General features: G+C 41.4%; 1 protein-coding gene across 7 annotated transcripts in view; it reads right to left on the bottom strand.

The window, feature by feature from the left end:
- The window catches only part of PHACTR2 (phosphatase and actin regulator 2), a 226,289-nt gene that overhangs the window by 11,969 nt on the left and 199,073 nt on the right, over nucleotides 1-15,247 (bottom strand). For 4 of the 7 annotated variants that reach the window (XM_073337511.1, XM_073337515.1, XM_073337513.1 and 1 more), the window contains 3 exons: nucleotides 14,995-15,050; nucleotides 5,903-5,964; nucleotides 3,221-3,358 (listed from right to left, as the gene is read on the bottom strand). In XM_073337511.1, coding sequence (XP_073193612.1) covers nucleotides 3,221-3,358; nucleotides 5,903-5,964; nucleotides 14,995-15,050 — 256 coding nt within the window. Of the gene's footprint in view, nucleotides 1-3,220; nucleotides 3,359-5,902; nucleotides 5,965-7,104; nucleotides 7,246-10,799; nucleotides 10,949-14,994; nucleotides 15,051-15,247 lie in introns of those variants that run through there. The other 3 variants (XM_073337514.1, XR_012158072.1, XM_073337516.1) reach the window with 3 other exon arrangements.

Below are 15,247 nucleotides of genomic sequence, written 5' to 3'. Positions count from 1 at the left end.
AATAGTTCCAGTGCTTCACCACTCTCCTAGTGAAATAGTTTTTCCTAATATCCAACCTAGACCTCCCCCACTGCAACTTGAGACCATTACTCCTCGTTCTGTCATCTGCCACCACTGAGAACAGCTGAGCTTCATCTTCTTTGGAACCCCCCTTCAGGTAGCCGAAGGCTGCTATCAGATCCCCCCTCACTCTTCTCTTCTGCAGACTAAATAACTCAAGTTCCCTCAGCCTCTCATAGATTAGGGCTGGAAGAGACCTCAGGAGACCTCTTTTCCACTGATGTGCTTCAACTGGACCTAGAGGAACTACTTCTACGGAAAAGAGGTAATGGAGTCTTCAGATTCACTGGACTCTTTGCCCCTCTGCTGAGACTGAAAACATGGAGACCAATTTGTGCCAACTGTGCTGTGGAAACCTGTTCATTACAAAATGTATTGAGCCTAAAAATGTACTTCAGGTGGGTAATAATGTATGCAGTGTTGTTGGTCCCAGGGTATCAGAGAGACAAGGCGGGTGAGGTAATCTCTTTTATTGGTCCCTGTCTCTCAGGTGGTGAATAATGACTTTCAGCCACTATTAGCCAGACCTGAGCATGTGACCTACAAGTGAAAAAATTCCACTGCTATCATGAACAATCAAGCCCTTCTTGTATCATTTCTAAATGTGGCACTCTGATCTGCTGTGACTTGAGGCCTCATCTACACTGATTTGACCTATCAGCGCTAGCTACCAGTGTAGTTTGCTTGGTGCAACTCCCAACGCAGATGGATAAAGCTGCTATTTGCACCAGGACTGCTCACCTCAGTTTCCTGCAAGGTGCTGAGTGCTCTAAGCTCCTGAAGACTTCATGGGGAATAGAGAATGTTCAGCACCTGAAGCCCAGGGTCCTGAGCCCCGCCACCCGGGAAGAAGCTGAAGCCTGAGCAATGCAGCTTGGCATGGGCCCCTATGGCATGGGGCCTCAGGCAATTGCCCTGCTTGCTACCTACTAACACAGGTCCTGGCTTTTATATGCAGAAAACCAGTTGTTGTTGCACAGGTGGGCCGTGGAGTTTTTAATCGCATGTTGGGGGGGGGGGGTAGGCTCAGAAAGAAAAAGGTTGAGAACCTCTGCCTTACTTGGTATTGCAGCATCTTGAATTTTCTCCACAATTTAGTCCAGAAACAGTGGTTGGTAAACCACCCATTTCTAGTAGAGAAATCCTGCAGGTATCTTTGCAGGGGGAGTGGTGGTCAAAGAGGGGAATGGGACAGCTGACTAGATTTTTCTGAAATGCCCTATTGATTTGACTTGAAAAAAAAAAGAAAAGTAATTCCTTCCAGAAAGGCAGAGGAACAAGCAGCTTAACAGAATTGCACCCAAATAGTGTGTTGTACTGTGTAAGGTACAAACTTCCTGAAGAAAACAGTGCTCTTCACAGCATGATCAACAGTAACAGGAATGGCCAGCTCTTTCCTTGTGGGCTAATGTCATAACTGGATCCTGAACTTTACAGCCATTTCACAACAAAAATCTGAGGATTCAAGCCAGCTTCTCTTGCCTCTCTTCCCACCCCTACATTCACCTCTCTCAACTTGCCCCCTTCTTTTGTACAGGTTAGAGATATCCAATAATGTGAAGCACCCGGGATTCCTTCAGATCTGAGCATGGCATGGAAACACCATGGCTGAGGATCTCCAAAGGAGACTTAAGGCCAAATGTCTTTGGTGACTCTACTTGATCTTTCAGAGGCCTTTAAGACAGTTGATTATGAGGGGCTGCTGAAGTAACTGCAGGCTGGCAAGAGTAGATGGGATCACGTGATAATTCATCTACTCATTCCTTTCAGAGGAATAGTGACAGGGGATGGTGTTGGGTGACTGGTCCTCTCTTTCAACTGTGAAGTCTTGCAGGGCTCAGTTCTGACAGCCCTACTGTTCAACCATTATAAAACCACGAGGGGAGATCATGAGGAAATACGGGCTACAGTGAATTCAATGTACTGGTGACTTTCTGCTCTAGAGCCCCTTTTCATCAGACTCAGATGTACCAGTCTACATGCTCTCCCAAAATCTGGCATAGATGGGGCCTGAACAAAAGCCAGTTGACCTAAATTCAATTCTGAAAATAGTGATAATGCTGGTTGAAAATATTGTGAGGATCTGGCAAGGTATATGACTGCTTCCTCCTTTGAGAGTGTCCATCGGCCTGTTGTGAAAGCAGAAGGTAATATCAGGATTTAAAGTTAGTGACACCATTGCACATAGATGCTCAGATGGCACCAGTGGGCACAGCCATCTTTTCTTCCCCATTTGGGGCTGGCATGGACAGCCCTTTCCTCTCTGATGCAGACACTGCTACAGCCACTCAGGTCTTTGTTCCTGCCTGGCTAGAACAGTGTAACTCACTGTACTTGGAGCGAACTGCTAAAGTCACTTGGAAGCTAAGACTAGTAGCTGCCACTGCCTTTTGAGTGGGAGCTGGTTCCTTATGCTCTGCCCTCTGAAGTTATCTGCAGCCACAAAGAATGAAAACACATTGTTCTCAGACTTGAATCCATTTTTTAGCAAAGTAAGCCTGAAATATTTTATGACTTTTCACCAAAAAGCATGACTTTTCTTCTGAATTATTTTACCTAATTTTTAAAACTCTACTTATAAGTAAATAAGAAACCTGGTAGCTTCTCTCACTGTTTAAAGTTCTCTCTACTACCGAGTTAATCTCACCGCTCTGTTAAATTGCAGGGTAAAGACATAGGATTTTGACGCTGAAGGCTGAGTTTATTCCCCAATGGTGCATGAATGCAGTTGGTCACCTGACAAATGTAGTGATGGTGCATTCATGTGGCCAAACATTTTACAGTAATGGGAGAGCCTGTTATATTTCACTGTAACTGGTTTTAAAAGCAGCACTTAAGGGCCAGCATGTAGGCCTCTAACTGCAGAAACATTGGTTAAATTCCAAGGACTGCAACTAAAAGCTCACAGCAGTGACGTAACTGGCCTAGGAGGGATTTTAAAAGTGAGAGAGATTCATCTCTGAACTGCCACAACTGAGCTGGTAAGTACAATTTTAATAGGCATCTGAGTGGGTTCTGCTATGTGTGGGGAATGCATGGTACCCTATCAATGTCACTGCCTCAAGAAGATGTCATTAATGATACTAGTGTGGAGGGACTGAAAATAAGACCGGAGAAATATTTTGAAAGTTATAGAATTCAATCTCTATTTGTCTCTTGCCTTGTCTGCAGGCGTTAACCTTGCCCAGGGCTTGTCTGCTCGGCGATCGTAATCTGGGGAATCTGTTACCTCCACATACTCATTGAAACGTAGGATTCTTCTTGCCTGCAGTTCAGCCACTGTAGGTCTCAGACTGAGCTGTGAACAGGAGGTGGAAAAGAGTAAATTGAATAAGCCAAAATAAAACCTAGGGTATGACGTAACCTCAAGAGAACATTAATGGTATTTCTAATCAGGGTCACTTTCTGGTGTCTAAAAAAAGGCACCATCTAGGGAACATCAAACAGGAACTAGAAAGCAGTGCAACCTAGTTTCTTAGAGTATAAAATTAATTTTTGTCAGACAGGCCACAAAGAATCTTGACAGATCGTCTCTAAAACATTAATTTTTACTTTGCTACACTGGTGCTATTTACCCTCTTAGACAATGCTAGTATTTACATTAATACCTACAATCATCTGTTTTTCACTACAAAAAGAGAACAGGTTTTTGATGGGTTTCTCTAACTAAAAAGAATTTGTGAATCAGAGAGTCTATCTTTATTATGATATTGAACCAAATGATCCGAGTCACCCCAATCAAGGTACACATTAACTAATGTGAACTAATGATTGTCACAGTAAACAAAATTCTGCCATTGCACATATATTTTTGAAAGTGTAGGGAAATTGTATGTCATACTACGGGGCTTCCTCATCTCAAAAAGGATAGAGCAGAACTGGAAAGGATACAGAGAAGAACAATGAGAATGATCAAGGGTCTGGAAAAAAATGCTCATATGGAGAGAGACTAAAAAAGCTAGGAATGTTTACCTTAGAAAAGAGACCCATAAGAGGGGACATGATAAAAAATATATAAAATAACAAATAGAATAGAGAAGGTAAATTGGGAACTTCTGTTCTCCCTCTCTTGTAACCCAAGCACACGGGGATATTCCATGAAATTAAAAGGTTAAAATTCAAAACCGATAAAAAGAAATACTTTCACACAGGGTTTCAGAGTAACAGCCGTGTTAGTCTGTATTTGCAAAAAGGAAAGGAGTACTTGTGGCACCTTAGAGACTAACCAATTTATTTGAGCATAAGTGTTTGTGAGCTACAGAAGTGAGCTGTAGCTCACGAAAGCTTATGCTCAAATAAATTGGTTAGTCTCTAAGGTGCCACAAGTACTCCTTTTCTACTTTCACACAGAATGTTTGATTAAACTGTGGAACTCATTGCCAGGAAGTCACTGAGGCCAAGAACTAAACAAGATTTGAAAAGGGATTGGATAGTTGTATGGATAGCAAGAATATCCAACATTATTGCAATTAACACAATTTTGGAAGGGATATTAAACCTTCTGCTTCAGGGGGTTTAATCTGTAACTGTTAGGGACCAGGATGAGCTCAGGGTAGGGGGCAGACAATTTCACATCTGTCTACTATGGGATTCTTACACCTTCCTCTGAAACATCTGGTGCTGGCCACTGTCAGAGACAGGATATGAAACTAAGTGGACCTTGGGTCTGATCTAGTATGACAATTCCTGTATTCCCAAAATCCAGTTGATATCACTGGGTTTGCATTGGTCTAATGGAGAGCAGAATATAGCCCTAATCTGCAATAACATGCACGTTTACAAGCAATTTAGACACAATTAGAAAAACAGTAATTTTTTATGTGCTTGTTGCTTCAGGATCACATATATATAATTAATAATATATATGTACACACACATCAAATATGTGCATTATATATATATATGTAAAATTATTTTTTAAGGTTTTAAACTTCTCATTATTCAGAAAAAAGAGACATCCACGAGATTAACAGGACGATCACAATCCAAAAAAGTAACACAATTTAACAATTGACTTGGGCACAATGATAAATATTTTGTATACTGTGGTTCTCTCTTGTACTAGACTAGGAAAGACAAGCAAAAAGTTATACATTACCTGTTGAGAGAGCCTTGCATTGCAATGTTTTACATGGTACTACCCACTTTGCTCTTGATGATCAATTTTAGTGATTTAGATATACTCGATGGATCAGGACTGTGCCGTTGTCCCACTAAGAGCTCTGAGAGACACTGTGCATCGCTGAGGCACTGTGGGTGGGATTTTCAGAAACCTTCAGTGTTGGCTTATGTCTGCTACCACTGAAGTGAGTGGGAGATTTACCATTGACTTCAATGGGAACAGAGTTAGGCCAACTCTGAACAGGAGAATGCAGTATGTGCTCCCATCTGTGATGGGCAAGCTCTACTGGCTTGTGTATTGGATAGTGGTGGAGGGCTCTTCAGGGCCTCACACCTCTTCCAGCACCCTCCTTTTCCAAAAGAGGCAAGTACCTACACCTGGGGTTGCATGGGTGTGTGTGCGCACACTCGGGAAAGCTCCTGGTACTCACACCCCCTCCTTACACACACATGCAAAGGCTAATCACAATCGGGCCCTACATTTCCTTCAAAGATGGCAGTTCTGCCCTGTAAAAATGCTAGGGAAAATTGGACAGACTGGATTTATACCAAGGATGACTTTGGCCCATTCTATCTTTTAAACAGGGTTTACCTTTTGGGAAAATGGAGATGGGAAAGGGAATTTTGTCAGTATGTCTGAATATACTTTAGAATAATATAAAGAAAAATTCTCATCCTTTATTATACATACAAGTATACTACACATAAAACATTTTATCACCTTTCTGCTGAGTCTGCGTTTTAATTCCCTCCTGGCTTCCTGTTCTTCTTCTTCATTCTTCTCTGTTTTTGGAAGAGAGAAATAAAGGGGATGAGAAAGGGGCTATAACTGTATATGGTATATTTCTCCTGGCAGTAAGTTTCAGGCCTTAGAATATTGGCTCATGCATACTCATATTTCTGAGCTATCCTGTTTTTGTGTGTGTGTTCTCATTGCCTTTCTCTGTCCTCTCCAATTCCCAACTCTGTAGCCTTCTGTAGCTATCACCCTGTGCCTGGAATATAGCAGAGAGGCTACCGTCATTTCCACTCTGTGAAATAACGAACAAGGAGTTGCACAGCTGCTTCACCTACCTGCCAAGAGACTAAGATCATCATTGCCTTTATTCCCAAGGTCCCCTTTACCTTAGTCTAGAATCAGAGTTTAATTGTGTTTACTAGGGCAGAGAAAATAATTTGCAGTGAATAACCTACCTGATGAACCTAACCTCTTTTTTTGGCTCCCAGAATATCCATGAGCAGAGAGCAAATTCCTCAAATTTGTTTGTTAGTGGAAATTAAACAGTGAACTGCTTTGTTGTTGTTTTTTGTTAGATTCCATGGATTGATCATTAATAGTTCTCAGTGAGCATCTGATTTTCATAATTTGAGCTGTCTTGGTTAATTGTGATTAGTCAGACCAATCACAATTTATTATTTCTGTTCCTTGGTCAGATGAGGCAAATAATTTCATACGCAACTTTAAAATTTCTGCAGATATTTGTGCATGTAACTGAAATTTGCTTTCCAGAAACTTTTGTGTCAGTGAAAACTGATTGCCTGAATGTCTGTGGAAAGCAAATTAAAAAGGGGTACAAACATGGGTGAAACAAATTATTTTAAACTGATGAATGTTTGCAGAAAATTATTTGTATCATTTGCCCAGCTCTGTTGCTTATGTCTGAGTGTATCTTTACTGTGGATGAAATATTCCAATCAGAGATGTTGGCTGAACTGCAAAGCTCAGATCTGGATCCACATTTCCCCCAGGTCATGAGTTTGGATTGAGGGTTTTGGTTCAGGACCAACTCTAGTTCTAAAGGAGTTTATCTGTCCACTGCGGATGTGACCAAACTGCGTTAGAAGGTGAGAGCACAGTTTTGAACACTTGTTCAGTATGATTTGCCCTCATCCATAATAAATGGCCAAACTGTGTGAACATACAGTGTTTCCAAAACGAAGTTTGAATCTCGCGTAGGCGTTAGGCTTATGGTTGTTCAACAGGTACACCTGTTGTAAACGTTTTCACAGAGGGTGACCTGGGTATCACTGAAGACAGAACATCATTCAGGACTTGTAAATTTCCTTTGATAAAACATGAGATGCAGAGAAAGAAACAAACAACAAAAAACAGCATCAGACGAAAATCACAGCACCCGAAAGAAGTCATCAACACCAGCATTGCTCCTCAAGAAGATTTTGCCACCAAACTTCAAGCTTCAAGCGAGATAAAATCTTGCAAAGACTGCCAAGGCTAGGTTAACTCTATGATTGAAATTACATGTATTGAGATATGGAAGTGAATATTCTTCATATGACTTCTTTAAGTAGTCTAACTAAAGCTCTCTTTCCTTTACTGTATTTCACAGAGTTCAACAAGATCACTTACCTTTACTCATTTATTAGCTGTTTTAGTATATTTATGATGACTCACGTGGAAATGACTTACTTTTAAACAAACTTCCCTTTGTAATCAATAACCACAATATCTAAGGCAACTAAACAGGATCTATTAAATTAGGGATTAAGTCACTTGGTTTTAGCTCATTTAGAGAAGACTGTCCCTACAGGAACTGGATCTCCCGGGTGTAATCTCTGTTGCAAGCTCTTCATGAGGGAAGAGAGAGCCCAGAGGAGATTGTAAGTGAACACACACGTTGTACTGTTGCCTGTTTTTGTTATTTTCTTTCTAGAATTAGTTATTATTCATAACTTTGAATTCTCTTGCTTGTCTAAATCACTGTATGTCCTAAAGCATGGTAAGAACCTCCATATGAGAAATACTGGGATTATGTCTCTGAATTTATATCACAAGGAACCATTACTAATCATTTAGTCTACCGGATCTATGTTTCTCTAGACCATAATTCTTTTAAATTTGGGGATACAATTACTTGGCAATAGGCACAGGATGTGCTGGCCTTTAAAGGGGGTCAGAGCTCAGCTGCCCTCTGTGCCACCAAGGTGAAGGGAATAAATTCTGGGGTCACGTGGTTGAAGATTGTAACTCAGAGCTAGGCCTCTTGCAAAGCTTGAGTTAAGGGAGAAGGCTAGAGATGAGAAAAGAGCAGAGAGTTTCTCCTTAGCAACCAGGCCTGGGAGTGTGCACCTTGAAGGGAGCGGGTTAGGAAGGCTGGAAGTAGGACTGGCTAGAAAGAATTCCATTTTGTGAATAATTTTGAGATTGGGATATTTGTTTTTGTTTTGTATCTGAGTGAAAATGAGACCTTTTGAATTCTTTTGTGAAAAATTATTAACAAGAGAGAGACTGCCCCTACTAGTAACAGCCCAGTGGTTAGCGATGTGGGAGACCCAGGTTTGAGCCCCTACACTGCCTGATTTGGAGCAAGGACATGAATGTGGGTCTCCCACATCCCAGAGGAGTGCTGTAATCACTTGGCTATTGGGTGTGTGTGTTTGTCTGTTTCTCTCTCTCCCCCGACCCTTGTTCCTTCACCTGAAAGTTCATCCCAGACCGAAGAAATCTTCGCACTGAAATTTTAGTGGAAACTGAGACATTTCCACAAGAACATTTTGGTTTTGATGAATCCAAAGAAATGTTTAGTTGAAAAATTCCTGAACAGCTCTAGCTGGAAGCCACTCTGTTGAAGGAAAGCTCCAGCAGAAGGGAATAGAGAGCCTTCTTTATACCCACACAGAGGGTGTGAGGAACGAGGCCTGCATTGAGTAGATGACCTCCATCAGGAGACCCTACAGTCAGGAGAAAGGACATGGCTTATATGTTGAACTTACGTTGAACTGTTTTATTTGGAGAAATAAAACTCAAGCCCTAAAGAAAAAGGACTGAAATCCTGTGGCTACGTAGAGTTCTTTGATACACTGGCTGAGGAGCTGGCACTGATTTAAGGCACTCAGCACTGTAACTCACGCATAAAACACCCTTTTCACACTGTAACAGGGTGGATTGCCCCTTCAGGGCTGGAGGGCTATGGCTAGTCAGCCCTGATTACAGCATGATCCCCATCTTGGAGAGATTAGGGATTCCAGGTGGTTTGCCCTATAAAGAGCAGCAATGGGCTGCTCTGCAATGAAGGGGAGAAGCTCAGGAAGCTGTGGAGTCTGCAAAAGCTTCTGTGAGGAAGACCCTCAGACTGTGGGAGTTGATCATGGTAGGGACCCCTGGGAAAGATCTAGTCCATGCAGAAGAGACAATGCAAAGGCCCCAAGCAGGAAAGGCTGGGAGGTGGAAGAGAAACCTTGTGTTGTGTGGGATTATGAACGGACTGTTTGGGATTTTAAATTTTATTTAGAGTTCATTTTATATTAATAAACCCAGACTCCAAGAAGGGATTTTTTTGACCAAGAAAATGCCTGGGTGAAATTTTATTTGAACAGTCCAAGAGGGAAAAACTGAGACAGGCTGCCTGTAGTAAGATCCTAGACCACAAGAGGATGCACAGGAGATAGTTGGCCAAGACGACCGAACATTGTTTTAGTGTAATTCCTACATAAATACTGTCCTTAAAACAGTTCTCAGCAATAGAATAATGTTTTTGTTTTCCGTAATTGGCCATACTGGGTGAGATTTTGAAAGATGCCTAAGTGATTTAGGAGCATGAGTACCACAAAAATTCAGATGTGCTCCTAACTCACTTAGGCACATTAGAAAATCCCTCCTCAGTGCCAAATTCTGGCTGCAGGTATGAAAGTGGCTGACTTGCCCAAACAGGCATACACATTCATGCTGCAAAAGAAGTGTTTATGGGACCAGTTTGGCTGCTCTCCACCCTAGGAGCAGAAATCATCTGTATGGGGCTGAGAGTTAAATGCACGCACCATGCTCGCAATCTGCAAGCCCTATCCTGGAATGTCCCTCTGCAGCTCCACCTACCGACGACCTGCAGAGTGATCTCCTCTGGTTTGAAGGGCAGCTGGAATTTGACCGGAAAAACTATTCTATGGTTTCCTTCCTCTCCTGGCTGCTGCTTCTGGAACATACATGAAGGCACTGCCCAAGCCAGAATTTGATCCTAGATGAGAGGAATTTTAAATTGATGTCAATTATGGGATATTTTGGTGTCTCTTTAAATCAGTGACCTTGGAGAAATAAACATCTATGCCACGACTGCGACAGAAAATACTGGCATTTTAGACCCTGGCCTCATTATGGGATTTTTAATTCACCACAGAAAGTCAGGAAGAAAAGAGAGAAATCTTTCCGCATAAGGACTGTTCTGTTTTCAACTATAAAGTAATCCAGGAGCGTAAAACTGAACTTTCCACTAAGTCCCTGTGGGGATTAGCTATGTTTAGATTACTTTGTAGGATTGCTAGGGAAATGAAAAAGACGACAAACAAAGCACTAGGATCCTGGAATGCTGTCAAAAACAAAAAGCAGTTTCTGTTTTCACATTCAAAGATAATCATTAATATTCCCTAACTAGCATCAAAAGCTACATCACGTTTCTAAAAAGCCAGGCTTGGCAAGAGGACAGGCACACGGTCCAAAAAGCCTTGCTATTCTTTACAGCTACAGAAAAACACAATGGCTGTAAACTTGATTCCTTGTGAGAGTTGAAAAAGCTTCCTTGCTGTAATGCAACACCATAATTGATTCAAGGATGCACATCTAAAATGTTTCAAAGTCAGCATGCAAGAAACCAGCCTGTGTTAGAACTCATTCAAGTTACTACTTAACTTTTCATTTTTAATGTGGAAGGGTACAAAAGTCTGGATGCTTATACACACTTATCCAAGGGTCTATGATCTAGAAATCAGGCTAGAATCTCTGTCACAGGATTTCCAGTACTTCCTGGTTTCGCTGAAACTATAAAAATAAAAAAATATCTTTTGACATCATAAATCTTTGCTTTAGCTAGAGGTGCAAAAAACCAAAGTATTAAAAACTTTTTTGAACCTTATGAAAGGTTTGGATTCAACTTAATTTTGGGGCAAACATTTGGATCAATGTGATCTGTGCATCAGCTAATCTATCCCAAATGTATGCTAAAAAATAAATCAAATCACAATTTTTCTCCAGCTGCAGTACTGCTCTGTTTATGGGTAGTTCTAACACTAACACAACCCACCACAGCAGAAAGGAAGCTTTATGAAAGAAATTCTGACTCACTCACAAATCCTGCACACAACAACAATACAGGAATGTAAGGGATGTAAACATTTCAGAACTGTCCATAGGAAGTGGGCACAATAAACCCATAAACAATACATTTGGTTTAAGAGCTAAGAGAATTTCAGAAAGCCCACACTGGTAATGGGCTAAGGGCACTGTCAACATAAGCAACACACCTATTTGGCATTTAAAAGATCACCATCGACTTGAAATGTGTTACATTTAAAAAATTAATAAAAAGTAGTTTCAGGTACTACATGTGCTCTTGAGTGCCCACGCCACCTTTTACAATAAAAATTTCCTAATTTTTGAAATGTTTTTCTTTCTCCTGCTTCTCTGAGCAAGACCCACACAAATACCACAGGAAAATGAGAGAGACCAGGTAGGGTGAGGGTATGTTCACACTTAAAACATGAAACTAGAAGGAGAGCACTTCAGTCTCCCTGGACACTCAATAACAGACTTAAAAGTGGCCATTTTTCAACAAAAAAACTTCAAAAACAGACTTCAACAAGAAACTGCAGAACTGGAATTAATTCGCAAACTTGACACCATCAAATTAGGCCTGAATAAAGACTGGGAGTGGCTGGGTCACTACAAAAAATAATTTTCCCTTTGTTGATATTCACCCCTTCTTGTTAACTGTTGGGAATGGCCACATCCACCTTAACTGTATAGGCCTCCTTAGCACTGACCCCCCACTTGGTAAGACAACGCCCATCTTTTCATGTGATGTGTATTTATACCTGCTACTGTATTTTCCACTCCATGCATCTGATGAAGTGCGTTATAGCCCACGAAAGCTTATGCCCAAATAAATTTGTTAGTCTCTAAGGTGCCACAAGGACTCCTCGTTGTTTTTACAGTGGTGTAGACACTCACTACAGCAATGGGAGGGATTCTCCCATTGTTATAGTTAATCCACCCTCCCTGAGGCCATGTCTACACTTACAAGCGTACAGCAGCACAGCTGTACCGATACAGCTGTGCCACTGTAAAAGCGCTCATGTAGCCGCATTATACCAATGAGAGAGAGCTCTCCCATTGACATAATAAACGCGGCTCAATGAGCGGGAGTAGCAATGTTGGTGGGAGAGTGTGCTCCGCCGACATAGCACAGTGCACATGAACGCTTATGTTGGCAAAATTTATGTCACTTGGGGTGTGTTTTTTTCACACCCCTGAGTGACAAACATTTTGCCGACATAAGCGCTAGTACCGACCTGATCTGAGATGTGGTTCCTAGGTCGACGGAAGAATTCTTCCATCAACCTACCGCTGTGCACATAGCAGGGGGTTAGGTCTGCATAGCTACGTCACCAGGGGTGCGGATTTTTCACACCCCTGGGAGACGAAGTTAGACCTATGTAAGTTTTCATTGTAGACCAGCTCTCTTCAAGTCTGGGGAAAGTAACCTGAGTGTTCAAGCTAAATTCAAGGTGTTAAAGATTGTTAAACATAACAATTCTACATACACACACTGTAGGAGACCACTTAAAACAAAGTGGGCAATTAACACCTCTGCAGTTGTAGAACAATGGAGGGTTAGCAGGCAGTAGGGTGTATTACAAACTGTAATGAGCCACAAAACCAGTGTCTCTGTTAAAACCATGGTTTTTAGTGTCCAGCAGAGTTATAAATTTTGACGGAAAATGACTGTTTATTCTATGAAAACAGTGAAAGTTACTATACACAAAGTGCTGTCAAACCCACAACGTAAACTAGCTGAAACGACAGAGAAAATATTTATCTTCTGTTAATCTCTATCATCTATATTCATCTTTTGTGTTATGTGTAACAGTAGTAGGTCAAAAAATTAGTTCTAGGTGTAATTTTTAGTTTGATTGTGTCCTTTGACATGTTGATAGATCACATTTATTAGACCTGGACAGGGAAAGTGTAACTCGTGTCCTCAAAGTCAGCAGAAGTAGCTTGTGATATACTGGTATGAGTTTTTGGAATTATCTTTCTCGTGTACACAGGGCTTAAATTCAGCTGGAGTTGTCCAGAGCGGAGCTCCGGTAAATTTTTTCAAAGGCTTTAGGCGGAAGCCCCAAGCCCCAGCGCGCCCCGCGGGGCAGGAGCCCCGAGCCCTAGTGTCCCCTGTGGGGCAGAAACCATCAGCCCCGGCACCTCCTGTGGGGCAGAAACCCCCAGCCCTGGGGCTCCAGGAAATACTATATGAGATTTTAAACCCTGCATGTGGTCCAGTGTTTGCTGACTGGTTATCAGATTAATATGGTTATACTTCACAGTTTATCTTTATTACATTTGATAGTGTAATACAGAGATTCAAAATTTTCCTCATTACAAAATATATTGCAGATCACCTCTTGGCTAGGAGTTTGTTGAACCCTCTTTTATGCATAGCAGATAACCAGAAGCTACAATTTTAGTAATTATCCTAAAGGCTGGATGACATCACTGGTATTTTATCAGCATTATGGTTTCTCTGAAAGCTGATAACTTTTTTTTTTTTTTTTTTGATTTGTTGGCCTGATCAAGTGATGTTGCCAAAGTCACTTGGATTTCACAAGGCATGCCATCCATGCCTTCTTCTCTTCCTCTCTTCCACTCACACATTCTGTGTAGGTATTTCGAGATGGATTCCAGGCATGCAATGGTTGACTATGTGCTTGAAAATGTAGCATTACACACATTGTATCATTTATGTCATGGTTAGAAAATTTCTACACATCTAGTCTACATGGTGGGTTTTTTTGGTTGTAAATGGACTAGTTTTCCTATTATTATTGCTGTCATTTATTACTCATATGCTGGTAGAACCCACAATATGGTAGGTATTGGGCACTCACAAAGGAAGACACAAGTCTCTACCCCAAAGAGCTTACCTGTTTGAGTAGGCAAGCAACATAAATAAGGGTGAAGATGGGCAAACAATCAAAGTATGTACAATATACTTCATACTCATTGTTTTTTTCAACAATTAAACAACACATCAGCTATACTCAACCTATTCAGGATAACGGGCTGATTGCTTGTAGATGTCAGGGAAGGTCTGAGTCCTGAGAGGTGAGTGGCAGCCTTACGGATCAGTTGAGCGAGGATGTTCCATGCATGGGGGCAATATGGAAAAATGCATAACTATAGTTATGGGAGAAGCAGATCTGAGGGTGGGCAGGGCTGACATCACTGGCGGCATGCTGCCTCTCCTCCTCCCTCCCCATTACAAAGGAACCCAGCAATACTAATACAGCTTTAGGGAGGCATGGTTTCTTTTACATCTTCAAGGAGCTGGAATGTATTGTCTCCTCTCCTCCAGGACCCTTCACCTCCCTTTTTGCTCTTTGTACTTTACTCACTCATGTCTACCCCTGTTTGGGGGGCACAGAATATTTCCCTTCCTCCTTATAAAAGTTAGTGGGGAGTGATGAAAAGAATTAAAAATACCTTTAAGGAGTACCTGTCTGACTGATTTTTACAACAGTAGGAGCAGATTCTGTGCTCAGACACACTCATGCAGCTCTACTGAAGTCAAGGGAAAGAGTATGGGTGTGACCAATGACTCAGTTTGTCTCCCTGACTACAGCCTGTATTTAGTGCTGCCATTACAGATTTATGATGGGTCTAATGTCAAGATGCTACTTCACCAAGCACCAATCTCTCTCCAGGCATGAATCTAGCGTTTTATACTAGCAGTCAAGGTTCCTAATGAATCCCACAGTTGTTGTGCTTTTTTGCTGAATAAATAATTACACTAATCTGCACAGAATACTTACGCTTCAGGATGTTTCTCTGCTCTAGCTCTTCAGTTGTGGGCCTCTGGCTAAGTCTCCTGTGAGTACAAATTAAATGACCATTTATAAACCAAGATTTCTTAATCAAAGGTTAACAGTAAAAACAGCAGGTTGCTTTGTTAAAGTCTGCAATGCAACTCCTTTAATCAGTCTTTTAATGCTCTTCATTTTCCACTGAGGGGTAGGTGTGCAACTGCACGGTTAATCTGAATGCAGTTTCTACAACTGAGCACAT

This window comes from Lepidochelys kempii, chromosome 3, assembly GCF_965140265.1.
Source record: "Lepidochelys kempii isolate rLepKem1 chromosome 3, rLepKem1.hap2, whole genome shotgun sequence".
Lineage (NCBI taxonomy): Eukaryota > Metazoa > Chordata > Testudines > Cheloniidae > Lepidochelys > Lepidochelys kempii.
The sequence above is the reverse complement of the archived record's forward strand: the minus strand, read 5'-3'. Positions and strand labels throughout refer to the sequence as shown.